This window comes from Plectropomus leopardus, chromosome 2, assembly GCF_008729295.1.
Source record: "Plectropomus leopardus isolate mb chromosome 2, YSFRI_Pleo_2.0, whole genome shotgun sequence".
Classification (NCBI taxonomy): domain Eukaryota; kingdom Metazoa; phylum Chordata; class Actinopteri; order Perciformes; family Serranidae; genus Plectropomus; species Plectropomus leopardus.
Window position 1 is genome coordinate 10,621,649 of NC_056464.1, and position 27,954 is coordinate 10,649,602.

Sequence of the window (27,954 nt, forward strand, 5' to 3'; positions counted from 1 at the left end):
TGACACTCAACACTCATGGTATCATTGTTTAATAGACATAACGTTGTGCAATTAACTTTGTAAAAAGTAGGAAAAAAAACAAAGCTTCTGTATTTCCACTTTAATTATGGCAAACTTGGATAAGAAAAAATATTGATTGATTGAATCTGATTAAGTTTAATATTTAAAACTTTTTTCTAACACAGGCAAATAGGCGTTGCAGACACTTTAAGCTTTCAGAAAAAAAAACAAACTTTGCCCACATCTGAATGCTTGTCTGGATGATCCCAAAAACTTTTTTCAAAGATCTAAATGTAGATTATCAGACTTCCTAATTTCAATAATAGTCTTCCTGTCTCTTTTGAGGGTTTGCTGTCAGGCATCAAACTGATCAGCTGTCTGCTGCTCAGCTCTGTGTTACCAAGGAATGAGTGTCTGCTAAGAATAGACTCAAAGATTTAACACCCTAATTAGTGGCGCTGACAGCTGATTGATGGTGATGGCTCTCTTCATCTGCTGCCACACTGAGTGTTGCTCTCATAATTGCAGCAACAGTTAGGAAAACTTGGATATTATTGCTCTTGATCAATCAACCTGGTAAAAGCTACTTTTTTTAAACATTGTAACCATCACATAACATGTTTCCAGGTGTCTCTGAAATTGGACCAATGATGGGAGAGGTGTAATTCAATGACAAGACTCAAGAAGATATGAGGTGGCAAAAAAAAGGGAAATTCATCTCTTTTTTAAAATTTTTTTCAGTGAAATGACTTTTTTCAACATCTTGACATTGGCCAAGGTCAGGTGTACTGACGTCCACCAGTACACCTGACCTTGGCCAATGTCAAGATGTTGAAAAAAAAACCAACATAAAAAGACAATGTGTGACTAAAAAACAATTGACCCAACAATTATAAAGAAATTTGAAAAAATCTGTAAGAAAATTACCTGAAATTGCACAAATAAAGAAAAGGAAAAAACAAGACAAGAAATGACCTGAAAAAGTAATAAAATAAAAAATATTTTGAAAAAAATAGTGAGCATGTGTGTGTGTGTGTGTGTGTGTGTGTGTGTGTGTGTGTGTGTTTGTGTGTGTGTGTGTGTTGATGAGTGCTGATGACATCTCTGGTACAGGTGAGTCATGCCAGCATCGAGGCTCAGTGCAGAGCGTCAGTGCAACAAACAAGACGACAGCAGAGGTGTTGCTGGCTGTGTGACGCAGCTCCTGCAGCCTCTTCCACACATAACAGAACTGCCAAGAAGGAATGATGCTTTGTGGGAAAACAATGCAACAAGCCGTGGCTTTAAGCAATAAAATAACATTTATTGAGATGTAACAAAATAAATAATCTGTTTTGCAACATAATAAACCGAGGAGGTTACCAATGCTCAAGAGACAGGCAGGTGTAACTGATGCACAGCAAGCTACCTCACTGACATACTCTGTGAATAAGTATACAAAAATCCTAATGCGTTTAAGTCATTATCAACACGAGCCTTGTCGCTATGTGAAGTCTGAATACATTTAAACCATTTTAAACAGGGTCAAAATAGGCTGATTGAATTTGTTGGAGCTGCTGTATCAAGAGTCAAGCACCATGAGATTTCTCTCTGTATGTTTTTCTCTAAAAATTAAAAAAATTTAAAAAAAGATTACTCACCCTAATTTACTGTAAGTGTCAAAAGACAAAGAAGGAAACTGACATTAGGTTTATCTAGTTAATATGTAAAATTACAGAAATCACCTCAAAAACACAGTTCCCGCTACACCTAAATAAAATCGCATCAAAAGTACACTAAATACCACATTCTCTGGATGCACTGTGGTAAATGTCAGTTCTGAATTCTCTAAATCTTGCAGTGCAGTTTTGAATGCAGTCTCCTCACAGGCTGTACAATGTCACCTATTGGGAACAATATTAAAATAAAGATGAGAGGGAGGAGCAGCCGCTGACAGCAAGCATCTTCCCTGCTAGAAGGCCCTGAAAACTTATTTTTAGAGAGAGGCAACTGAAAAACTGTCAGCTGGAAATGAAGAAGCATCAGTGGTCTCTCACATAAGTAAAGATAATGAAAAGCCTGAAGTATCATCTCTTACAAACACCATATCAGCCGCTTGTGCAAAATATCATTACAGAAAGATGTGAGGGAGCGGATGATGACGACCTTTTTATCTCATTAATTTCAACCCACCTTTTCGATTAGATGATGCAGCAAAGGACAAAAGTCCTCTGAACCTGACTGTGGAGTTTTTGTGTGTGCTCTGGGAAATCCAATTTTTCTTTTTTTTTTTTTTTTTTACAAATCAGTCTACTTGGACATTATTTATCTTTGATTTGAATCCTAAAGAATACACTGACTTTAAAAACTAGCACATCCATGTTTTTCCTGAGGGCTGACCTGCTCATTGTGGTTTAAGATTGACACTTGCAGAAAATGTACACCTATACGAAACCAAATTTCCTTAACACAACTACAGTTGTTACTTGAGTAAGCAGAGTCAATTTCCGAAGTTGCAGTGCCCCCTGCTGTGCCGAGCACACTTTCCCTCAAACAGGTGGCACTGTCAACACACAGCACTTCCCACAATAAGCCAATATAATAAAATATTAGGTTTTCTCTGATAAAATCTGATTTTTTCCCATTATCAGCTAGAATCTGTAGTTCATGTATTTAAAAATATACAAAAAAGTGTCTCCCCTACATATTTACTGAATATAAAGTTGTAACAGAACATTTTTGATGCATGATTTCAGTATTTTGAAGTCACTGCAGGTTTGTCGCTGGTAAATTACTGTGTTGTTTTTTATTTTCCTCATCAGGTGTCAGTGTCAGACTGCAGAGCAGACTCAGAGTGGAGATTGGTGGCGGGTCTGAGGACGAGTTCCCTGACAAAAACTGAGCATTTTCATTTCCCCCGGTGATTAGAGTCGTCTTTGGTGATGCAATGGCTGCTGCTTCTGCACGCCGTTATCGAGCTCCGCCTCTCCACTTTACTGTCATGGTCTGTGGAGAGAGGTGAAGTCTAAAATGAGACCTGATATGAAATAAAAATCAATTAAAGAACAAATACTAGCTAAGAGAGGCAGTCAAAAGTGTGTAAAAAGAACTGGCATTAATTCCAGACTGGAGCAAGCTGTATTTATGTCATGAATGGATCCACTTTAGGGTGTCTGTAACACCCTAAAATCTACAATGAGCTGTGTCACCAACTAAAGGAACAAAAAATATATCTAGTTTTATGTGTTTTTGCATCATACCAAACACTGAAACCATTATTGAAAAAGCTTTGAATGCAAGATAAACAGCACATAGCTTTGAAATGACAGAAAAGCCAGTTGAGGTTAAGGATAATTAAAGTTTAGAGTCACAGTAATCAAGATGCAACCAGTGTTTTGAGACCTTTGAATAATAGTTTGGGGAATTCAGCGAGAAAACTCTCCCACGTGCAGTGAAGTCATCATGGTTTGTATGACCAACCACCCAAGCTGTTGAATCACAGAAAGTCTCCAGTCTTACAAGTTTAATTAGTGTTGGGCTGGTGATACGGTAATGATGCAGTCAATAATATCAAGTGAACAGGACATGCAAGTAAATCAAATAAAAGTCCGACGTTGGTTGTGTTTTTGTATTGAAACAATCAGCTCTGATGTGCATTTGTTTACTTGCTAGAAAAATGTAAATGTTTCCTTGTGTTAAAGAGTCAAGGAATATCATTTATTACTATTCATTTATTTATTTGCTTGTGTGCTGTGAAAGCAAGCGGTAATATAATAACTTCAAGAATGTAATTTTTGATAACACAAAAATTTAATAGCACATGTTCAGTGACATCCATGGAAAAAAATACATGTGGTTAGATTTGATCAGATTTTGAATACCTGATCTGAATATTAAAATAATGCATGAGAAGTGACATCCTGACGATACGCCGGAAGATAAGTTATGGCAGAGAGCAGTGACGTCGAGAGAAAGTGAGAGAAAGTTCAGATTAATGAGAGAGACAGACGAAGGAAACTTGGATGAGAGACACACACACAAAAAAAAGGAAAACAATAGTGTGAGAGATCGACGTCAGAGATGAAACATATGTCATTTTTTGTTATTTCCGCAGTCCTTTTGGTGGAGGGAGAAGATGTATAAAAAAGACTGTGCCATTTCCCTGCCCACAGGTTTTATTTTTGTACACTGTCGCTTGGTGAGTCAATGCAACGCCCCTCCAATTACCTCCCACTCCTTCGCCCCCACGCCCCATCCATCCCGCCCTTCAGCCCACGCACCTAACACACTCTGACGTCAGTTGCTGCCAAGAGGGGGGGTCCGATTCTGCCGCCCACAGAGTACTTCCTATCCCCCCCCCCCCCCCCCCCCCCCCCCCCCTCCCCGCCCCCTCATATCTTTGCTGGCTTCCTTCTCCTCGCTTCATCTCTTCAACTGGCTATCGCAGCCCAGAACGACTAACTTGCCCAGATCACTTGCTTTTTTTTCTTCTCTTTTTCTTGTGAGAAGCTGTGATGCATCAGAAAAATGCTTCAGTAACAGGGTATTAAAGAAGTGCTATAACAGTGTAACACCCCCCACCCCCCCTTCTCTACCCTCCTTCTCTCACTCTTTTCCTCTCTATATATCGCTCTGCACCTCCTTCTGTTTCCCCTCCTAACTTCTATCCTCTCTAATTTACAGTCTGGTGAAGTTCAGCTGTGCATGGTGGGAGGCGTCACCTCAGAGAGATTGTGACTCACTACAGTTCAAGCTGTAGAGCTATAAAATATTCATTGTTAGGGAAAGGTTAGGGATTCTCTGTCTGTCGTTTTCAGTTCAACCCCAATATCAGCTCGGTCTCTTTTACTTCCCCCTTCAAACTCCAACTTTAAGAAATAGTTTTAAATTTTAGAAAAAAAAACTGCTTTCTTGCAGAGAGTTAGAGAAGAGGACTGAACCCACTCACATGTCTGTACATTCAATATGAACCTAATGCCAGCAGCCAGTTAGCTTAGCTTAGCATAAAGACTGGAAACTGGGTTTAGATAGCCTAGCCATGTCTAAGTGTAAAAAAGAGTCAGTATTGAAGGACTTTTAAAAAATGATTTAACCTTTATTTAATTAGGCAAGTCAACAAATTGTTTATTTAATCTCCTAGTTCAACACATAACCCCCCATAAAATAACTTGTTGTTATTGTTGTTGTTGTATTTTAGCAGTTTTTACGGGTTTTTTTGCACGCATTAAACAAACAAGATATGCTATAAAGTGATCCAGGAATGTGTCTTAAAACCAGGACATTAGTTAGCATTTTAGCATTCCCAGTTCCCTTGTGTTAAAGTCAATAGGTATTTTTTAAATGGGTTTTTAATTAGAAGCCTGAAATACAGTCTGTGGTTTAGAGACGTTCACATTTCATTCTACGACATAAAATAGGCCTACATCAATAAATACCCCACTCATAAACTTTGAAGCGTTTATGTGTCTTAAAAAGATGGTTGCTAACAAGTGGCTAAATGAAACTACATAACTAAACCACACTGAGCTTGGCCCAACACGACTTTACAGCCTTGTTGAGGTGGTGACGTAAAGTCATGCAACCGTAGTGTTGCTGGTAGTGTTGGTAGTTAGTGTAGTATAGTTTGTTTATAGCCTAATGTTAGCTTTTGACTCCAAGCATCTGCATTTAGCTTCAAAAATAATAAAAGCTGTTCATTTGTGAAGATTATCTTGCTTGACAAAATGTGTACATATCATAATTGTTTGTTTAGCACAGAGCTTATTTTCTGCAATGATCCGAAATCCTATGGAAAAATCCCATAAGCTTTTTGACGAAGGAACTATACGGCATATGCTAACTTGTGGGTTTTGGGCAGAGATTTACTAGCATAGGCTATGTACCATTCAATTATAAGTTTCAATCTTCTCATCTAACTCTCTGCCAAAATATTTCTTTGACTTGAACAAAGTTGGACAAACCTTGCAAAACAGACTTTTATTCCGTGTTAAGCACATGATACTGTTGAGTCATGATTGGAAAAGTCACCTGCAGAGTGAGTTCGTTCTGACCCTAGGCTGAGCTTGCCAGCCCGATCATGTGACACCATCCGAGCCAATCGCAGCCCTTCGTCCATTAGCGTTTGCTGTATGAGATGGCGACTCCAGTTGGTGGGGTTGGACGTGTCGGTGTGGGGACGGGGGGATGGAGACTGGTTGCACTGTGAGCCGATGTCTGACAGGAGAGATAGAAATGAGTGTGAATGCTGTTTGCTAACACTGAGGTCTTATAGAAACATGCAGGAAGAATGACTGGAGGCAAATATCAGCTGAACACCAGTTTATAGCTCTTAATGACATATATCGGAAGTCTTTACCATGTGACACACTGTCAAGGCTTTCTGCAGATAAGCTGTCATCATCTGCCCTCTGAGTCAAGCCCTCTGAGCCCTCCACACCGAGAAGTGATGACACACTCTCAGGCACGATTACCTAAAACACATCAGTGTCAATTTAGTGCTAATGACCAACTTCAGATGACTGACAAGTGACCTGAACTTTGTCCATGTTTACACTCAAGCTCATGTGTTAAAACCACACACTCGTCTATGAGAAGTCCCACTGAATGTTGCTGCTCACCTCATGCCTCGCTCTCTTGTGAGACAGCACGCTGTTATCATCTGCGTTTGTCCTGCAGAAGAAAAACATTTGAGCCAATTGAACATGGAAGTTTGTTCTTAACCTTGGAAACATGAAATTTTACTAAAATAAATCTTGACTCTCAGTCCACGTTTCCCTCAGAGCTTTCAACTGCAAGGTCTTCCTCCAAAGAAGGAGGCTGCTGTTGAAGGCTCAGAAACAAAGCTTGTAATGGTCCTTGAAGATTTTCTTTTGCAACATCAAGTTGGTGTTTTTGAAAACGATACAGCAAGAGACAAGAAGCCAAACTGAATATAGCTTTTATTCAACTTTTGAAACGACCTGGAACATAATGTTAACTGTAAGTATTACATGGCTTGTTGGATACTTGACTCTGATCTGTCAATTACGACATTCTACCCAGCTGGCACCGGACATTATTATGACGTCAGACAGACATTAAAATTTGGTTGAAATAAAAATTAGGTTGACGATATTTTAAACGCCTGACAACTTAAGAATTTCACATGAATTTAACATTACGACAATGTCAGACTTTAGGTTTTGTTCTCCATACCTTACGTCTAAATTTCATTATTCTGCGTCACTTTAAACTTTAAACCAAAATAAATAGAAACGTTATCTGTTGACAGTATTCTACATCAAACTGACATTTGCATTAGACACTTAGTCGTACATTATTCCTTACTTTTCCAATAAACTATATATTTAGAAGCATTATTTGTATGTAAATGCCATATTGTAATGAGCACAAGGAAAACTTTCGTGTTAGTATTTATGTATTTGGTCTGAATCATTTGACTGGGAAATATAATAAAAATAATAACATCTGGAATATCGGAAAGACTGTTAAACAAGGCCATGTTGAAATACTCATTAAATCTAATATACTACAATAATTTCATGAGGATTTTACTTTCTGCATTCATTATTATGGAAAACTGATGACAAACTGCTGGCATTTACTTTCATAACTATTATATGATAATGTTTTATGCCAGTTAACAAACACAGAGGGGATGTTTGTACCCTTGTGTGGCTCCAAAGTTAGCTCATTATACCAACACAACGGAGGTTGGAGTTTAATTCCCACTGTGATCTGAACCAGGTTCATTGAGAAAATGAACACACCGGTGGGAAGATGACTCAGTGTTTTTTGTTTTTGTCTCTCAAGCTATGATATGTTTTCATTTATTTTACATGTGCCTTACTATTGTAACAAAATGCTATTCTATCTGCAGCTGTGGAGGGCATGGACTTAAAACTATATTCTTGATTCTCAAAAAGATTTAGTGTCTTGTGATAGAGGAGCAGTCTAGACACAGCAGGTGTGAGGTGTGCTGGTCACTGGTTGCTGTGTGAACACATCACTATTCCATAAAGGCAGCGCCCCTACCTTGCATGCTTTAGTGTGGAGGTGTAGGCACATTTTCTCGCCACCTGCCGAGCCAAAGAAAAGAGTTCCACCCGTCTCAGCAACAGGGCATTGTCGCGCATACAGAACTGGGCTGCAGCTTCATTGATGATCAACTGAGGAGGAAAAGCACTGAGTGAAGGAGGGACGGACACTGTGAAAATAATGTGCAGACAATAAAGAAATCACAAATCTTATGTTTGACATGTATATTTGGATGTGAACTTCTCTTTACCAACAGATTACTGCAAGTACTTGAACATGATGTGCTACATTCAAACCCCTTTTTACCTCATGATGTGTGAGCTGCTTCCCCTCTCTCCTCTTGGAGTCAAAGCGTCCGTAAATGAGACTGTACTTCCGGATCTCCTCTTCTTTGTTTGCGTCCTGGGACCCCATTTTGAAGATGTGTCCCACAGTCTTTGCCATCTTCTTGTTCATCCTGAGCAGAGTCTTCACCTCTGCTGGATCTGACCTGGGAAGGGTCCTGAGGAGCCGATCCACGCTCTCCACCACCGCCCTTGCCGTCTCCCCATCCAGCTGTCCTGCAGGCCAGGCTGACAGGGCCGCCGGGGCAAAAGAGGCGGATGGGCTTGGAGATGTTGAAGGACCTGGAGGACATGTTGACAGCAGAGGAGGGCTGGGCGGCTCCTCCTCTATTTCAGATGCAGATGCCAAAGTGCAGTTCCCATCAGGCTCTGGGGTGAGCCAGTGTGGGTCCATTGGGGACAGTTTTTCCCTGTAGTGTGTGTCCCGTGGTTGCGGGGAGGCCTGGGAGCAGGGGCTTCTCGGACTCCCACTGTGCATTGGAGTAAGACACGCCCGGTCTTCTCTTTCACAGGGTGACCCCGGCTGCCCGTTGCTCACAGACTTCCTGGGCCCACTGGTGCCCGTACCGTCCACTTTGAACAGTGGGATGCCCCCGAGAGGAACGTTGGAGACGGGCTGGCTGAAAAGGGCAGGGTTTGCCGCCCAGTCTCGGAGGGCCTTCTGGAGCCTACGCACATGCAGCGGCTTGGTGGCCATGCCAACTAGTGCCATGATCTCCAGAAACTCCTCCTCTGCTGCCTCGCAGAGCTGCTGCACGTCGTCACCGCCCTGCTGGATGAAGGTTTCGTAATAGGCCAGCAGGTTGGCCCTCTGCAGCACCCGATAGAGCTGCAACTCTCCAAGTGTGCGTGGCAGAGACATGGCACAGAGCTCTGGAAAGTTTAGGCAGGAGAAAGGAGAGACATGAACCTGCAGGTGGAGAAATCCTGCATTTATTTAGAAAGACTTTGCCATCTGGACTGCACCTGTTCCGAACTCTTCTATCTTGGTAAAGCAGTATTAAAAAAATGATGAATTTAGTAAGTTTGTGCATGCTTTGGAGCATAATAGTTCCTCCATTTGCAAACTATTTCCACCTTTTACACACATGTAAGCCCACATATGACTGATTGAGTACACATAAACCTCTCTTACCTTCTTCAGGTCAGGTAGAAGGATGTGCACAGCGGGAAGGTGTCTCTCCAAACCAGCAATGTCACAGGTCGGCAGCTTACTCCCGGAATGAAACTGACAAAGAAAGAAAAACTCAATTTCGCTTGATCACTGAGACAAAAGCACGTCACATGTAGGTTAAAGTACTGTTACTGGCTCCAGCTTTGACAAAAAAACATCGACTGGAGTATTCCTGAGCCAGATGTTCGCAAGAAAACACCCTGCGCAGTTGTTATCCTATTCGTTTCTTACCCTGTTACCTATTGCCGACAGCTTCCCCGGCTCAGATTGGCGTAGTAAATCCCCTTTGCGTATCGTACCTCGTCTGAAATCACTGGCAGAAATCCTCCTCCGGCGCAGCGTATTGGTTGCTGGCTGCCCTGTCTGTGTGGGCTGGAGAATGACGGGGGCGGACTGCAGCACGCCATCTGACCGAAAAAGAGCCTTCCTCTCCCGGTAGAGAGGCGGCTTTCAAATTGGAGATGTGGGTGGTGGTGGTGGGGGCTTGAAATTAACCCTCTACGTCTTCAAGATTTGTCTTTTATGCAGAAGCTGTGGGGGGTTCCCGGAGTTTCGCCATGTGAAAGACCCCTAAACACGCAGTCATCGGCATTACTGACGCTGTAGGTTTATTTACAGAACAATGAAATGATGTGACAGATGTGTGTTTTGCTAAACCGTTTTTAGGAGGTGGGTGGTCGTAAATTATTCTGAGTGTGCAGGTGAAAACGCAGCACCGCTTTTTCAAAAAGCTGGTATTTGATTTATTTGCAAATGTAACCCTTAAAAACCTGAGCAAATGGGTTTGATTTCTCTTAAAAGCACGGGGAGAACGCAAAAAGTACATGGCCCAAATATCAGCAAAAACAATTGTACACAAGTTAGAAGAAATTCACCTGAAAATAAGCAATAAAATAAAATAAATAAATAAAGACAAATATACAAATAAATTTATATATTTTTTTATACTTTGCACCTTTGTTTTAAATATAACATTGTTATATTTATAAATATAGTTTTGTTGAAATGTCTCCCTATTTATTTTATTTTTTAAATAATTTTCTAGTAATCCTCCCCTCTTTTTAAATACTAATATTCAAGTAATTTTCTTGTAACCTTTTACTAATTTCTTGCAATTTCTGGGACGTTTTTAGTCAAGTTAGCCATTGCCTTTTCCCCCCATGTTTATAAAAAAATGCTCAGGTTTCAGGGTCAAATAGCTTGAGAAGGACATCTGAACTCAGCACAAGAAAACTGATGTCAATCCAAATTACAAGGGGTTAAAGGCCAATTTACCTATGAGCTTATATAATCACCAACCCTAACCCTAACCCTAATTTGTCCGAGCGTCTGCCCATGCAAGTCCAGGATCAGCATTTGCTAACCTCCCCGTGTATCACTGTTACTAATGCTAATGCACTTTTTATTGCACTATTGCACTGTTAATACCTGAATCACATCATACACAGCTCACATCATATACAGTATCTGCTACCTGATATTCTCTTGGGTGTACAACCAAGGCATCATTACTCCTCTGTTTTATAAATACCATCATGCTATTTGCCAAAGATGCCACACCACACACACAGTGACTGCAAATTATGCACCTACTCTTCACTTGTAGTTGTAAGGTTGCCAGTTTTCCAGTTTTAAAAGCAGTAATAGCCACCTGTCACCATCCTGGTGAACATAGTGTATCGTGGACTATACATGAATACTTTTATTAAGACATACACTTTAAAATCTGACATGCCGATTTTACTCAAAAAAAATCTAGAAAATCGATTGCTTTGAAAAGTATCAGTTAATATAACTATTAGTCTTAATTTATGTTTACTTTTTATCTGATTGTTAAGCTTACTTAAAATTTTGTTGCGTTTACTTAATTTTCTGAAGTTGCAATATGTTTAATTAACTAGATTAACTTTTAGCAACTTCAGTAAACCAAGTTTACTGTGCTATATATCTGTATTTGGCTGGTTGCAAACTAGTCAGTCATATTTGTACATTCTTGAACATGTAAACTAACAAAGTCATACTAATTTGGTTTACTGAAGTTGCTAATACTTAGAAAGAACCAGGTAATTTCTCTTGTCATTAAGTTGCAAAAACTTCACACAATTAAGTAAATACAGCTAAAGTAAAGAAGCAAGGAACATCTACTTCAATCAAGGCTGATTGTTAAATATCAGCTATACCAACAAACCGATAGGTGGCAGTAGTGCCTTTCTGAGGTGTTTGCTGACTTCCAGTAAACAGCGAAGAAGAAGCAGGAGTAGGAGGAGGAAGAAACTGGAAGAAAGTAGAAAAAGAAGCAGGAGAAGAAGAAGTGGCTAAAAAAACAACACGGGCACTTGGTTGTCTGTTAACAAACAAGGTTACACAATTATCCGAGAGGTATATATGTAATCTAGTTTGTTTGCCTGCATAATGCAAAATAATTTGCCTCCTTGCTTAACTCGTCCGGTGTCCAAAACATGCCTTAGTTTAGTGGTGAGACCCCACAGGAAGGGGAAACAGGCGTTAATATTAGCTAGTCCAGCTCGCTAACAGTTAGCTGCTCGGTTGGCTGTCTGCTAGCTAAAGACGTAAACACTTTGCTGCTGTGCTGTCGTTTAATTTTCGTTTGGGACCTTATTTAGTCGAAACGTTGTCAGGTTAGCCAGCCAGAGGCAAGCTAATTTTAGCCCCTGTAGCGCCTGTCTGTCATCCTGTTGGCTGGCTGCTGCTTCATGCTAACACCCTGGCTGTGTGCTAACATTAGCCGCCTTTAAAATATCTGCTTATGTTGTCTCTGTTAAATTAATATCAGCCAGTTCACCAGACAGGGTTGACCGTTTTGCAGTGGCTGTTTATTGAACGCTTTTTATCGGTTGTAAAAGGTCAAACAGTGCTTCTCGTAGTCTCTAGATAAAAACCGTGTTCCTCTTTGGCTAACAAACAAGCAATGTAGTTGACTGAATGCAGTCTGTGTTGTACTTTTGCACATGTACGTGTTAAAGCAAGTTTGAATGTCGTAATTTATGTATGTCCTCTAACGGCTGAACAAATAAGGTCACCTAGATGCATTACATGTAAGTTAATCATTAACAAATGACATGACTCACTCGCTCTTAGTCTATTTATTAAGGAAAAGCAGCTCCAAAACTGTGTTGTTTTATGCTCATTGTGAACTCTGTGGTTGTCGCAAAACAAATTGTCTCCTCTTCATAGTAATGATAGCAGCAGGTGTGAGATACAAATCTTTTATTTGTCCCCAATTATAGTGTCAGTTTATTTTAAATGTATCCCGCGACTGCAACTCATTGTTATTTTCATGATACCCTAATCTTTCAATTGTTTATGCAACAGTTTTGTTCAAAATAGGTCAGAAGATGGTAAAAATGTCAGTCAAAGTTTACCACAGCCCAGAGAGTCTTGTTTTGTTTAACCAACAGTCCAAGACAAAAGATATTTAGTTTACCATGAGATGAAATCGAGGAACACTTTCTTATGTTTAAAAAAGCTGGGACCAGTGAACATTTGACCTTTTAGTTTGATGAGGGCCTTAAATGATCTTTTCTCTGCGCAATATTCTGTTGATCAGCTATTCATTTCGTGGATTAATAGTTTCAGATCTGCTGCTCGGTTCATGCAGTATGGATACAACCTTATGCTGTGGTATGTTGTAATGTCAAATTCAATTGAGAAACTGTCGAGATTAAATAACTAGATCTAAGTGTCTGTTCTGTCAAATCTTAAAAAAAGACAAAAAAGGTACTTCGGACTTCCAATACCAACAGTGGTTGCCTGCACCCAGAGAGGTTAAAATAATGGCTACCATGACTCACAGGAAAAGGTCAAGTCTCTGATAGTTGACAGTTTTGTATTGTCTTTGTGGCTACCACTTTTTTTTTTTAATTTTGGAAGATGTAAAACCTTGCATTTTAGTACAATGATGACTGATAAAAGCATATTCCTCGTGTTTTCCTGCTTATTCACAATGTGGATTAACGCTAAACTCTACGCGTCTCTTTTCAGATAACAACCAGATGCATGATGTGAGTTGTCTAAAAGCCTGCTGACACCTAGAAGCGGCTGCTGATATGGTGGACCTGAGTCTGACCCTCAGGAGCCCCCAGTCTCACTATTTTATGAGAGCCTGGGGAAAATGTTGCCACAGATTATGGATCTAGGATATTTTTGTCCATGAGATTCCAATTTCACAGCACCTCAATCATACAGCTGTAAGGACCATGGAGAGAGAAGCAGCTGAGAAGGGGATGGATGGTGTTACAGACGCCGATGAGAAGATCCCTGATGGTGATTCCACCTCAGTGACTGAATCTAGTCAGTGGGAGGCCAGACAGACCGATGATGGACGCGAGCAGGAGGACAAAACAGCCCATCTCAAATCTCAGGACACCCCAAATCCAGCCACACCACAAGACTCTGGAATTGGTGAAGCGGAGTATTGTGGATCTACAGAGGCCAAAGAGGATAATGAGGAGGCTTCAGATGGGTTTGATCATGAGGACACCGCAGATAACGAGAGCTCGCATGTTATAAATCAAGAAGAGGATGATGCTGCGAAGGAGCAGCACATGAACGGGGCGTCTGGGTGGAGGAACATGGGACCTGGAAGGAGATGCAGATTAAGGAGCGGTGGATCAGTTTCAGAGCAGAGCGGTCAAAGTGCTTTTTCCTCCATTCAAAAAGGCAATGTCATGTCAAGCGGTGGTCGCCACAAGCAGACTCGCCGGCGTAACCACCACCATCATCAGCAGAGTCGAGGCCGCAGGCGGACAGGCAACCAGCTCGTCTTAGCTTTCAAGGAGATGCTGTCAGAGTCTCTGAGCTTCTGGTGCATCTCCTGCGTCCACATGATGATAGAGATTATCGTCACATTAACTCACAACTGTGGAGTCGGTGTGGAGACTGGAGGCGTCAAACTGTACAACTTCGGGCAGCAGCTCCTTGTGAAGATCACAGATATAGCTGGAATGAAGGCAGATGCTTGTCGGATTCTGAAATGGACGAAATGCACAGGAGCAGACCTGGTTGATAAAACTGTTAGGATGGCAAAGTGGTTAAAGACAGCTGCCTTATCTTGTTTGAGACTTTTCTGTGCTTTGGTAATTCTCGGTTCCCTGTGGGCAAAGGGTGTGTTGGTTCGCCTCGGTGGAGAAAGGGGGAAACGCTGTTGGACAGCTTTTCTGGAGTCTAGGTTTTGGAAGAGGGTGATGACCCTGCTGGAGAGAGTCCGAAGCAGGTTCAGGAGGCGCGGCCACGTACCACCGTCCAGCCCTGACTCACCCGGCAGAGCAGGTAGAGGCCAGCCAGGCCAGGAGCTGGAGAGGCTGCTGGCCTTGGCTGAAGTACCAGAGGATGAGCTCGACCCCTTTACAGTGCTCGGTGTGGAGGTGCACGCCACGGAGGCGGAACTGAAGAAGGCCTACAGACAGCTGGCTGTCCAGGTGTGTGTGTGTGTGTGTGTGTGTGTGTGTGTGTGTGTGTGTGTGTGTGTGTGTGTGTGTGTGTGTGTGTGTGTGTGTGCGTGTGTGTGTGTGCGCGCGCCTGCCTGCAGCTGACTAAAAATACAGCTATTGGATGCCTGAATTAATGACTAAAGAATTGTATCTGAGGCAGAATTCTTCTTCTTTACTCATACAACCTTTTCCTCTGTACTTTCTTCTTCAGGTCCATCCAGACAAGAATAAACACCCACGAGCTGGAGAGGCGTTCAAAGTACTGAGGGCTGCCTGGGATATCGTCAGTAACCCAGAGACACGACGAGAGTATGAGTTGTGAGTACACAGAAAAAGCAGTTATCACAGGAAAAATAAAACTAAAAACAAATCAAGTATCTCCCAAAATGTCTATTTAGTAGTCTGTTTTTTGTAACTTTCAGTCATTTTGATACAATAGTCTGCTGTTGCAGCTATAAAGTTTATCATTGGTTTGGAAGAAATGAGTATTCTAACTTCTCATTTTTGTTCATCCTACTTTTGCTAACCACTGTAGTGTGAGTTAGCCTCTCAGTGGATACTATCCTTGAATTATTCATAAAAATGAATGTTTCCATTATTTCAGTATATATGTAAAATACTGATAGTAAAACGAGATTGTCTGGAACTATGTAAAGCATATTTTTCTAAGATGTACAGCGTTGTCCTCTGAAATTATTTGGGTTAAATGAGCCAAAAAATTGTGCAGTGATTTAGAGTGACTTTTACACCTTATTATGCTGTGTTCACACTCGGAGCTACGCAGCTAAAGGCTACAAGTCATTTTCAGTGGAAACTGTTGACATGAAGCTACGTGTCACTGCTGACCGGCGTGACGCATGATAAATCAACTTTATTCAGTGTTCCAGTGATGGTCTGGTCTGTTTCTTTCCTATGCAGGAAGCGTATGGCAGCAACCGAGCTCTCAAAGTCCATGAACGAATTTCTCACTAAACTGCAGGATGACCTGAAGGAAGCCATGAACACCATGATGTGCACCAAGTGTGAAGGCAAACACAAGTATGTCTCTCCACACCCTGCACAACATCATCAACACAATCAGTGTCAAATGTTTACTCAGACAGACGTGAAACATGATGTTTTACGCACAGCTGTCGTGTACGTTTTAACCACAGTCGTGTTTCCTTCCTGACCTGTTTCTGTCTGTGCAGGCGGTTCGAGATGGATCGTGAACCTGCTGAGGCCCGGTTTTGTGCCGAATGCAACCGTTGCCATAGCGCCGAGGAGGGGGACCTGTGGGCCGAGTCGAGCATGTTGGGCCTACGTATCACATACTTTGCCTGTATGGATGGCAAAGTGTATGATATCACAGGTGAACGTCAGCTTTTTCTGAAGATCATCTGAGCAAGTTATACACTCTGTAGTTTGTGTGAGCTCATATATTATCAGTATCCACCCACTCAGTGCTCGCATTCACCGGTTAAAAAAAGGCTTCAGAGCACACTTTCAGAGTATTTCCCTGATGCATGTGTCCTCTCAGTCATGTGACCTGTTGTGATGCTGTCCTGTTTCAGAGTGGGCAGGCTGCCAAAGAATAGGCATCTCTCCTGACACGCACCGTGTGCCCTATCACATCTCCTTTGGTTCAAAGAACAACAGCAACTCCACACGACACAGGTACGTCACACTGCAATGTTATGTTATTTTGATACTATGCTATGACTTCTTTTGTGACATTTTAGACGATATACCATACTATGACTTTTTATACTGTTTTGGGCGGCATAGTAAACGATGTCATTTTTGTACCACTTTTCCGTACTATTTTGGACAACATGCTATTTTATTGCTTTTGCAACCATTTTGGACGACATAACAGTATGACTTTTAATGCTTTTTTGAACGACATGTTAGACGATGACTTTTTTATGCTGTTTTTGACGACATTACAGTATGACGTTTTTATGCATAATTGGACGACATACTATATTATTACTTATTTATGCGATTTTGGACGACATTATGCTTATATGACTTTTTTATGCCAATTGGACAAAGTTCTGTAGTATGCTATTTTGTACTATTTTGAATGACATACTATTGTATGACCTTTTTGTGCTTTTTTGGACAAAATACGATAGCGTGACTTTTTTGTGCTACAACATACTACATTATTACTTTTTTAATGCTATTTCGGACATTCTATCATAGTATGACATGTTAATGCTATTTCGGACGACAGTAGAATGTGAATGTTTTATACTGTTTTGGATGACATAAAGTATGACTTTTTTTATTTTTGAGGACGTACTATAGTATGACTTTTTGATACACAATAGTTTGACTTTACGTTACGACATTGTACAGTATTGCACACATTGTTTTTTATGCCATTTTAGTCTATATACTACACTTTGGCATTTTTATGCGATTTCGGTTGTCACACTTTACTGTTTTGTTTTTATGCTATTTAAGGTGACATACTATACTATGATGTTTTTATACCACTTTGAATGACATACTGTACTATGACTTCTTTTTATGCCATTTCGGATGGCATACCACAGCAGGATGTATTTATGCCATTTTTGGTGACACATTATACTGAGTTTTTCATGCTATTTTAGACGATATATTTTATTAGAATTATTATTTTCATTTAAACCTGTACATTTTGCATTCCTAACATACTTAATATTCAGATAGGTCATCATCGCTCTCCTAGTGTGCTGCAGTTTTCTATAACTCATTCTGCTCATATGCTGTTGCCACATTAACATCTATAAAAGTTTAAAAGACAATCGCCTCACTTAAGGCTCTTGCACAAAAGCTCTCTGAACTTTCCAACTTGGAATTTCAGGACACCCCCAGAGCACCCCCCAGGTCCCACCAACCCCGCTGATCTTCAGGACTTCTTCAACCGCATCTTCAAGGGAGGGCCTCCTAACGACATGGCTGCCAATGGGGGCTTCTTCCCCTCAGGTCCGCCCCATCACCACCCACCTGGTGCTGGAGCGCCCCCTTTCTCCCCTCCCCCAAGCCAGACAGGTTTCTTCATGCCGGGGAGTCAACGGCCAGAGTCCAGCGAGACGTGGGCTGAGAGCGGCAAACCCCCCAGACGGAGGAAGAAGGTCCGCAAACCCTTCCAGAGGTGAGGGAGCCACACAGGGACACAATAAATAATGGCCATGTTTGTCTCTCGCCTGCCTGTTGGCATGCCAAGATCTGAACTGGAGATAATTCACGTGGGTAAGGCTGCGGTCAGATCAGCCAGAGTAGAGAGAGAGAGAGAAAGAGAGACTGGACGATGAAGAACAAGTATTGAAGGAGAGTTGAAGAGGTGGCGGTGATGGTGCTTTACCTCTCATTTCACCTTATCTTTTGTTGGTCTTTAAGACGACTGTAGCCTTGGCATTGAAATCCTTAGCGGGATGCTGTAATGAAACATTTTCCTCTCCTGCCAAATCCTGCGATGCATGATTTATTCACCTGCATTTTAACACGTCGGTTTTTCTCACTTTTGTTGTTAATGTTTTGCATAAGGTTAGTTTGAGCCGTTGGTTCCAGACAGAGTGACACTGAGACAGAGAGGGTTAGTGTGAGTTATGGATCACTTTCATTAACATGAAGACGATAATGATCTGGGCAGCTGTACTGTGTCAGTGATTATTTATGTTAGATCTGCACCTTGGCCACTATGTTTCAAGAATGAATTGAAACCAGTTAAGCCCAACACATATGAATTCAGTCAACAAAAAAATGCAGAAAATTGTAAAAAAAAAAGTAAGCAGTAGCCAAACTCTCATTTCATTATAATTACAGCAAAGGTTGAAATCTAACAGAAGAAATGTGCTCAGTTGCGTTTCTTTAATACTGAGGAGGTCTCAAAACTTTAAAAGCGACACCTTGACATTTTGAAATGTTGATTTTTTTCTTTGCCGGGGCTTCGCTGATGCTTTAAAGACCTCATTGATCTGCATCGCCCCCTGTTGATCCACTGTGTAACCACACGAAATGAAAACAGTGGTCACAGTTAAACTTTTTTTTACAAAGTTATGGTTTACAGCCTTAAATGTAATTTGATTTCAGAAATTTTGCTAATTTACAAATACTGAAGCAATTTTGAATATCATGTAAACTTATGATGTTGTCAAAAAAAACAAAAAAAAAAAAACAATTCGCATTGTTCCTCGCTCATCACTTCCTTCACAGTTAGCCTTGAAAAACAGATAAAACATGTTGCATTTGCAACATATGCAGTATGTAAATTTCATATAGTTGATTTGTGCAGTTCATGCTGCTACTAGAAAACAGTTCCAGTAGTTGAATTGTTAACACCATTTTCATCAGGTTCCTACTTTTTGTAAAGTGCCATTTTATGCCACTGATGTTGTTTGTTTCGGGGCATCTTAAGCCATCTATATCAGTGATCTGCCATGACTTCAGCTCAGGACACGTCTGTATACGAATCTATTACAGAAAAACAAACATTTAAAATAATTGTGCTACTCCGAAGTGTGTAGAGCTCACACCATCTTTGTGTCTAGATTTGGAATTATTTATTTTATCTTTCTGTTGCAGTCTGCAGTCTTCAGAGGCTCCTGACTGCCTAAATTTAAAGAAATTACTAAGCAGACTCCTCAAGTTGTGCTTTAAACTGGTATTCTGGTTAGTTCTGCTACCCTGATTGAATTCAGCTTTCAAAATGTCAAGGTCACATGTTGACAGAAAATCTAAATCTAAACTGATCGCCTTGTGACAGTGTAAGTGACAACATCAAGGGGTCAGAAAAATGATTATTAGTTGAATTAAGTTTCTTGATGTGGTTCTTGCATAGACAACATTTAATTTTCATCAAAAGGTTAATTTAAGAAAACAGAGCTGTTATTGTTTACACCTGATATGTGAAGATTGTGAGAGTGTAGTGAAATGTGTGATAAAGCATTTGATAAAGGCTATTTTTTATATTGACAGTTGATGATGAAAAGTACCATGTTCAATTTCAGTTTTTTTTGTTTTTGTTGTGTTAATTTGCACACCCACCCCTGTAATAACATCAGAGGGATTTTGAACAGTCATCAGTGATTTAGCCTAACCGGACTCCTCCAGCTGCAGCTGAGTAGGAGGTGTAGCTTGCTAAGCTAACAGCTCATGTGCAAATTAAGATCTTTTTTTTTTTTTTTCGTAGAATCTGAATGTGAAATGAGTGACATTTAAGTTGCACGACCATCACACTCTGGTTACCACCCAAGTATCAGAACCAAATTTCTGGCATTGTAATGCAACATTTGGATTTGTCTGGTAGCTTGACAAAAAAAGAAAAAACAAGAAAAGATGAACCTTTGTTGAAAATGTTTGAGCTCATTGAAGCAGGACTGAAGTTTGCCATGTTTCTTTTCATGTGTCAAATTGTTCTTCTTTTGTGCGCATTTGACCAGTCAATCCCAGACATGGATTGAGTCGTCGTCCCTTTGAAATGAAACCCACTCAGACTGTAACAACTGCACTTGATCTGGCTTATTATTCATTATGCTGAGAAGCAGTTTGATACCGTAAAGGAAGTTTACATAATCCAGAACTATGAGATCTTAAATTAGTCATTCCAGTTGGGCAGGAATAAATTCTAAAGAATTGTAGCAGATTCACATAAGAAAATAAATTTGCTCATTTTTCTTAATTAATGTGACTATTTCTCAGATTTCTGAGAAAAAGTTTTCAGGGATTTTCCCTGTTTTTCTAAATTAAGGAGATCATTTCTGAACAAGGAAAAGAGTCCTGAGAAATAGTCTCGTTAAGTCAGAAACACAAACAAATTTATGAGAAAAGTTTTCATGGAAAAAAATCTGCTCGTATTTCTGAATTAATTCTGGATAATCTCATTATATTAGAAAAAAAACAAGAATTAGAGAAAATAATGGTAGTAAAAGAAGTAAATGCATAACACTGAGATCGTTACTATGTAATACTCCTAAAGAACCAACAGTAATGACTTTGACAACTATTTCATTTACAAATGTGGTTATATCGTTTCAGACTTTTTTTTAAACATGCAATTTTTCATCTTATGTCCTAATATGGGCCTCAATTATCTTAGTTCATATCCACATTATCAAATATTCAGTCCGTGTCTGGGAGGCTGGATCCACAGCTGAAACCTCGCTGAGCAGAGTGCGTTGTTTTCCACACGTCCACCTCGACTTGAGAATGTACAGTCCCCTGTGTTAAAAGGTAGCAGGTCAAAGTCCAAAAGGTCAATGAAAGAGCCAACACTTCAGATTTTTTTTCCAAGTTTTTAACAGAATATGCAGAAGTATTGCAAAAAATATCTGACAATCATCAGGGTTTTTTTGTAGGGAATTAGGCGGCGAGTTCCCTGGCTGGCAAACAGTTTTAAAATATCACTGTTGGGTTTCGTTCCCCCGCTTTCTCTCGTTTTCAAAATAAAAATGATTTCCTATATGCACATTGTTGTTCTGTTTCATGCTCGCTAGGCAAATACATCAACAATTTCTCACTTATTTAACAGTGCATATTAAGAGTCATGCCATTTTAAACATACACAATGAAAGTAGGGTTCCACATATCATTACAAACATCTTGACAATCTGTTTCAGTGCTTTAGAACAGCATGTTAGTCTGCATAGGTCCCATCTTCAACATTTCAATTTACTTCAAACACATGCTGAAAGGGGCTCTGTGTCACAGTTTTACCTCATATGGCTTTTCCATTCTCTGACCTTAATAACTGCGGGTGCTGTGACCATGGAGAGAGGGCAGGGCACGTCTTCTCCTCTGCTCCTTTAAAGGAGTTATTTTACAGAGGTGCACATTCCTGCAGCTTTGAGTCTCATTCACTCACTTGACTTATTATAACCTTTTACAGGTTAGAAAAAAAGTAATATCTCTTTTCCTAACTGCAATTTAAATGAGAAGCAGTAAAACCACATTACCTTTCCTCTGGCAGTGAAGTGTTCCTCAGCTGTCCAGCAGTGAGCACTGTTCCTTCTTTGAACTAACATGATTACCTTTCTTTATGCAACATATAAGCAAGTCCGTTACAAATCTTAACTGTGTTTGATAAATGCTCATCAGGTCTGAGCTAAGTAACCGTCATAATTAATGCCGACTTTGGTGTAGCTGCGAGGAGGGTGCCGACATACTGGATCGTTGCAACTCGACAGCTAAACTCACAGTGAGAAAACTTCATGTGATTGAACGCTTAATATGTCAGTCTGATTTCTGAACAAATCTTTCTAACCTGAATCCTGGCAGCCTTGTGAAGACTGTAATCCTTTTTTTGATTAAAACCCAAAAGCAAATACTGTTTGAAAACACTATTTGGCCCAGACCACATGCTCACATTGTAATATGGAGGGTGCCGACATACTGGATCGTTGCAACTCGACAGCTAAACTCACAGTGAGAAAACTTCATGTGATTGAACGCTTAATATGTCAGTCTGATTTCTGAACAAATCTTTCTAACCTGAATCCTGGCAGCCTTGTGAAGACTGTAATCCTTTTTTTGATTAAAACCCAAAAGCAAATACTGTTTGAAAACACTATTTGGCCCAGACCACTGCTCACATTGTAATGATAATATATATATATATAAATATATATTCCATATACCTATATATATAAGCGGCCTGCTCCAGTGAGACATGTGGTTAAAAATAAGAGTATTTTTTATATTTAAAATATGTCATCCTGTACACCTATTCTTCTCTCTCTCTACTAATATAGAAAACATGAATAAGATCATATATGCAACAATAACTGCTTCAGCCTTTGCTGATAAACATCCACTGCTCTGTTAACTACAGCTTGCCTTTCAGAGGTCCGATGATGCTGCGGAGCTGAGAACAGTCTCGATAAGCCACCAGGCCGCCGTGGTTAGCCCAGCGGTCTGCTCCTTTGTACTCTGTGTGAGGCTGGTGATAGGTCAGTTCTGTATGGTGATCCTGTATCGCAGAGCTGGATTTTAGGCACTTTTTCAGGTCCACCACCCCCCCTCCGAGGGCTCGGAGCAGAGCGTGAGGAGCACAGGAGTCCCACTTAAAGGTGCTTCCCTCTGAAAGGACGTAAACATCAGCCAGGCCCTGAATGACACACAGGATCTTATAGCCGGCTCCGGAAGCGTACATCAGCTTATCAGGGCCGCACAGCGAGCTCAGGGCTTCCTTTACCACCTGCTTCTCACTGGAGCTCAGCACCACAGACAGCCCCCCTCCAGGTCCATCTTTCGGCCGGGACACTGAGCAGACATTGGTGCTGCCACAGGACACCCCCCAGAAGTGCTTCCCGCTCCAGCTGTGAACACAAAGAGGTAGGGGTTGAGAATTTTGTATTTGAATAATGACCTTAGCAGTAACTGCACCTCGCTGATCGCGGGAGGTGCTGACGTACCACTGCCTCGATCAGTTACTTTGTTTGAGTGACTGTGTGATTTTGATGATCTGAAGTAAATCTCTGAAACACCATACTATACTGTGACAATTTTTTTTCCACTTTTTACGTCATGCTACTATGATTATTTTTTGACATTGTATTGTGATGACATTTTTATGCAATTTTGTATACTATGACACGTTTCTACAAGCTATAATATGTTGTTTTCAGCCATTTTTATGATGTCAAAATTTGAAATTTTTCGACATACTATACTATGGCATTTTAGGACATTTTTTTAGACATGCTAAATGATGACGTTTTTGGCCTTTATTTCCACTTTGTATACTATGACGCGACTCTACAAGCTATAATATGTCGTTTTCAGCCATTTTCATAACGTCAAAATTTGACGTCTTTGACATAATATACTATGGCATCGTCGGCCATTTGTTGACAAGCTAAATTATGAATTTTTTTTTAATATATATAGATAGATACAGTATATACACACGCACACACATAGGGGCACATACAGTCACAAAAAAACATATAGCTTTCCTTTTTTTAATTTACCGTCCACTCGCTGGATCTTTGCAGTTGAATGGCTGGTTGATGACACCCATGACCGGCTCACCTGTGCTCCGGAGATAAACCCCAATGAGGACCAAAGCACAGTGCAGACCTGAAGGTGACAGGTGGCCCTCCTCCAGCACCTCCTCTCTGCCCTCTATGTATTGACTGGTGGCATCTGCATGACAAACAGAAGATGAACAGTTCTCACTTGGGCTCAACTCCCTGGGGCGTTTTCCTTAAATTCACTTTGACAGACAGAATAACAAAATGCATTTCACCTATGGGGTCGATCCAGATGCCGAGCTCAGAGGGGCTGAGGGGCACCGTCAGACCGTCTGTGCTGGTGTCAGTGGACGCTGGATCTTGGTGGATGGCTCGAGCCAGCAGAGAAGCTGCTGTGTGATCACCGTCCAGCACCGTGGCTAGAAGCGCGGCAGTCTCCTCCTCTGTACCGCACACTGTGACAGTCACGCTCTCTCCTGGTGACACAGAGTCAGCGAGGCTTCATTTGATTTCTGATTAACAAATTACTGTAAACATTTACACAGTGCAAAAACTAACAATACACTTGCAATGTCAAGTGTATTTTTAGTCCTGCTAGTAGCTGAGGGTTAAGTTATAATTATTATTATTATTATTATTATTACATAATATTTTAACATTATGATTACATTATATACATAATCTTAAACAAATCTTGTGTCACATTTTACCAGAGAAAAGTTTCAGTCTTCCTGCAGCCACAACAGTCTCCACAGATTCTGTTCATTATTTTCAGGCTCTCTGTTTTAGTTTATCACTGAGCGCTCAGCTGCATCTCAGCAGTTTGCTGCACATGCCTCAAAGTCAGTATGAAGCACCTGGTATAAATCAGTGTTCATTGTTCTGGTTTTCCTTTTCCTTAAAAAGTACAAATATACAACTTTAGTTTGAAGGAGCACGTTGAATGTAAGGCGACAAAAAAAAAAAAAAAAAACGTGTTTTGGAAACAAAACTTCTCATAGAACCCATTTTCATTCAGACACCTTGAGGTGAGAGTTGGAGGGACCCCTTGAAAATGGCTATGCCAGTTGTCCCCTAACTAAAATTTAGCCCAACTTTGGAGCGTTATTTAGCCCCCTTTCCAACAAGCTATGTCGACATGGTTGGTACCGATGGATACCTTAGGTTTTCTAGTTTCTCACACCACTAAAACCCTCAAGAACAGCACCAGCTGTTAAGCCAATTTACACTGAGGCCATTTTTGGAATTACTACATCTAGGTCCATAACAAGATATCATGGGGCCCAAAAATACTAAAGACCATAGACTTACATTGTGAAAGTGATCTCTGCAAATCAGTGGATACATTTCACATTGGGCTTAGCCTTAGAGGTAAGGTGAGGAACTGAGACATCCACAGGGAGCTTGGAGTAGAGCCGCTACTCCTTTGTTTCGAAAAGGGCCGGCTGAGGTGGCTCGGGCATCTGATGCGGGATGCCTCCTGGGCGCCTCCCGTTAGAGGTGTTCTGGGCACGCCCAACTGGTAGGAGGCCCAGGGCAGACCCAGTACAGGCTGGAGGGATTATATATCTCATCTGGCCTGAGAATGCCTCAGTCCCCCAGAAGGAGCTGGAAAGGGGAGAGGGACTCAGCCTGCTGCCCCTGCAACTCAGCCCAGGATAAGGGGTTGAAAATGGAATTTTCGAACGTTTTTAAGACCAAACTACTAATCATTGGTTGCTGTCCCAATATCGACTAATTCAAGAAGAAGGTAAAAACGCTGGATTCCAGGCCTGGAAAATGTGATTGTGAAATTCCATGACTTGTCCAGGTTTTCCATAAACATAGGAACCCTGAATAACTCAGGACCCGCCTTTGTTGACACAGCACTTCCACGGTGCATATTCAAAAATGTGCACTTCAAAATCCAACTGACACGCAGACATTGTCAGACTTTGAGGGCCTCAGTGGGTCATCTGGGACACCAGGGCAGGTGCCCACTTTGTCTAGTTAATAACCAGGTATTTTTGCCACCCACCTTTAAAACCGAGATCTATGACTCCTATTTTACATCCTAATAAATCTGAAAGAAAAAATTAAGTTGATAAGATGTAAATCTGAGTGTCAACATTAGCAGCCCTGCAAAGGCATAAGGATTCAGCACTAAGTCAATACTGTTTCCACACATGACCCTACCAGACCCCAAATACAAGTCTGAGGATAGGGATTTAGTGTAGGCCTGGAATAACCAGTCATAAACTGGAGATTTTGCTTGAACTTAATCCTAATCTAAACACCACAATGTTTGGAGAAATTAGATTTTAACAAAGTTAAGTCTGCTTTAACTTTAAAGTCCTTTACATCTAAAGTTAACAAGAGAACATGAACATGAAGTGTGTCAAGTGCGATATCAAGTCATTACCAAGCCCATTTTCAAACTTGTTGGACTCCTCTCCATGAATGAAGCCAGCCATCTCAGGAAACTGAGGAAAAGAACAGACAGGACATTATTTTTACAATCCAGTTGATTCAGACACTCCAGACTTTAGTCTCCAGACTTCTACCTTTGCACCGACATCATGACGGATCATCTCCTGGATCACCACATCTGCAAGCGTCTTGAAGTCCTGGACAAACTTCTTGTTCTTGTCATCTCCTGTCTTCTCTTGTACGAGGAGCTGGAAGAGGTGAGCCTCCTGCCTGCAGACCCGAGCCACGTTAGCTGCTTTCTCAGCCACCCGGAGCAGCAGCCTCAGCAGATCAGCCATGCCTGACCAGAAACAGAAGAAAAGAGGGTGCAGTCAATGTAGAAACGGAAACTGTGTGTGTCAGAGAGAGAAAAAGAGACGAGCAAGGTCACACTTGCAAATACCGGGCTAATTATAGCCTCAAAATGAAAACAGGGCATTTCTGAAAAAAGATAAGTGTGTGAGGGAGGGATGTGGCTTCAGGTCTGAAGCATGTGAACCAACACAGTGTCTCTGCTGGAGTCAAATGCCCACCAGCCATGCAGCTCACAATCCTCCCCAAAAACACTTCAATTATTTATTACTAAGGATCTGTAAACAGTGCAAAGAAGTGTGTTCATAGAGTGGATGATATATGTAAGACATTTAAGGTCAGATTTGGTGGAGGCTGTTGGATAAAAATCCCTATTATTATGTTTTATTCTGACTGCTATTCTATTTTTTTCTTAAGCCTCCTCTTGACATATTTTACATAGTTTGTATGTGCAAACTTCATCTCTCCCAAATTACACAAAGTTATTAATTTTTACATCCTTCTTGATGTATGTTCTGTAACATAAACTGCTGTCCGAAAAAATGAAGAATTTTTAAAAATGTATAAAAATTAATAACAAAACTGTATCATTTTACAATAAAATACTAGGAACCAAAATAACAGAGAGCACATCAGGGTGTGTAAAAATGACTACTGAGTGCCTCCTACACACTGTTGAGTACTTAGTAATGTCAGGGGAATATTACAGCAGCTATGTGCTCTCTAGGATGGAAAAAAGGTCTCCATGAAAACTAAATAATGACACTATAGTTGTTTTGACTTGTAAGTGCAGGCAACTTTACTCCAGTCAGCTAACTATATCACCGTCACAGCTCTCGACATCCCGGTGAGCAGGTTCGTTAGCTTAGCATTTATGAGTTTGAATAATGTAGCAAAGGAATTTAAAACGCCAGAGGAAAAAAAAGCACTGTGAAATGATTGAAACCTTACCAAAACCCAGGTTACACACCGCTTATTTTCCTCTCGTCCGTCGCTCTCTCGGCTGCTATGTTTTTCCTGTCCGCCCTGTAGTCACCAAATGTTATCTAATTTTGGTGTGGCGGGGCTGTGAGAGGACGTCGTTTCAGTAAAACAGTAGTGTCAACGCGCCTAATTAACACCGAGGTCCGCCTGCTCTGGCTCTTCACGTCAGTACGAGTTTCTCTTGGAGGAAGGGCGGACAGTCAGCTCACATCTAGGCCAGCAGCCACAAGGCGAGGACAGGCGCGCAATCGCAGAAGGCACGGTACATGACACAAGGA

General features: G+C 40.9%; 3 protein-coding genes across 7 annotated transcripts; 1 reads left to right on the forward strand and 2 right to left on the reverse strand.

Annotated features, from left to right (window-relative positions):
* Positions 1-1,282: 1,282 nt before the first annotated feature.
* On the reverse strand, positions 1,283-9,996 carry nab2 (NGFI-A binding protein 2 (EGR1 binding protein 2)). 4 transcript variants are annotated; one of them, XM_042496364.1, is made up of 8 exons: positions 9,834-9,996; positions 9,496-9,588; positions 8,323-9,233; positions 8,014-8,147; positions 6,597-6,648; positions 6,335-6,449; positions 6,007-6,192; positions 1,283-2,985 (listed from the first exon to the last, which is right to left on the reverse strand). In XM_042496364.1, the coding sequence occupies exons 3-8, from the start codon at positions 9,220-9,222 to the stop codon at positions 2,888-2,890; spliced, it is 1,485 nt and encodes a 494-aa protein (XP_042352298.1). In that variant the 5' UTR covers positions 9,223-9,233; positions 9,496-9,588; positions 9,834-9,996; the 3' UTR covers positions 1,283-2,887. The 4 variants fall into 4 exon arrangements, with proteins under 4 accessions (XP_042352298.1, XP_042352306.1, XP_042352283.1 ...); XM_042496372.1 differs by having other exon boundaries at positions 9,774-9,996; XM_042496349.1 differs by having other exon boundaries at positions 9,766-9,996.
* A 1,841-nt stretch (positions 9,997-11,837) lies between these two features.
* dnajc14 (DnaJ (Hsp40) homolog, subfamily C, member 14) lies at positions 11,838-21,426 on the forward strand. The gene is made up of 7 exons (XM_042500590.1): positions 11,838-11,913; positions 13,537-14,972; positions 15,196-15,302; positions 15,903-16,022; positions 16,175-16,335; positions 16,538-16,640; positions 17,824-21,426. The coding sequence occupies exons 2-7, from the start codon at positions 13,752-13,754 to the stop codon at positions 18,116-18,118; spliced, it is 2,007 nt and encodes a 668-aa protein (XP_042356524.1). The 5' UTR covers positions 11,838-11,913; positions 13,537-13,751; the 3' UTR covers positions 18,119-21,426.
* Positions 21,427-22,633: 1,207 nt separating this feature from the next.
* inpp1 (inositol polyphosphate-1-phosphatase) lies at positions 22,634-27,908 on the reverse strand. 2 transcript variants are annotated; one of them, XM_042495947.1, is made up of 6 exons: positions 27,663-27,908; positions 26,476-26,681; positions 26,334-26,394; positions 24,208-24,408; positions 23,930-24,104; positions 22,634-23,275 (listed from the first exon to the last, which is right to left on the reverse strand). In XM_042495947.1, exons 2-6 carry the CDS (start codon positions 26,677-26,679, stop codon positions 22,783-22,785), a joined length of 1,134 nt encoding a protein of 377 aa, XP_042351881.1. In that variant the 5' UTR covers positions 26,680-26,681; positions 27,663-27,908; the 3' UTR covers positions 22,634-22,782. The 2 variants fall into 2 exon arrangements, with proteins under 2 accessions (XP_042351881.1, XP_042351870.1); XM_042495936.1 differs by having other exon boundaries at positions 27,644-27,908.
* Between the last annotated feature and the right edge of the window lie 46 nt (positions 27,909-27,954).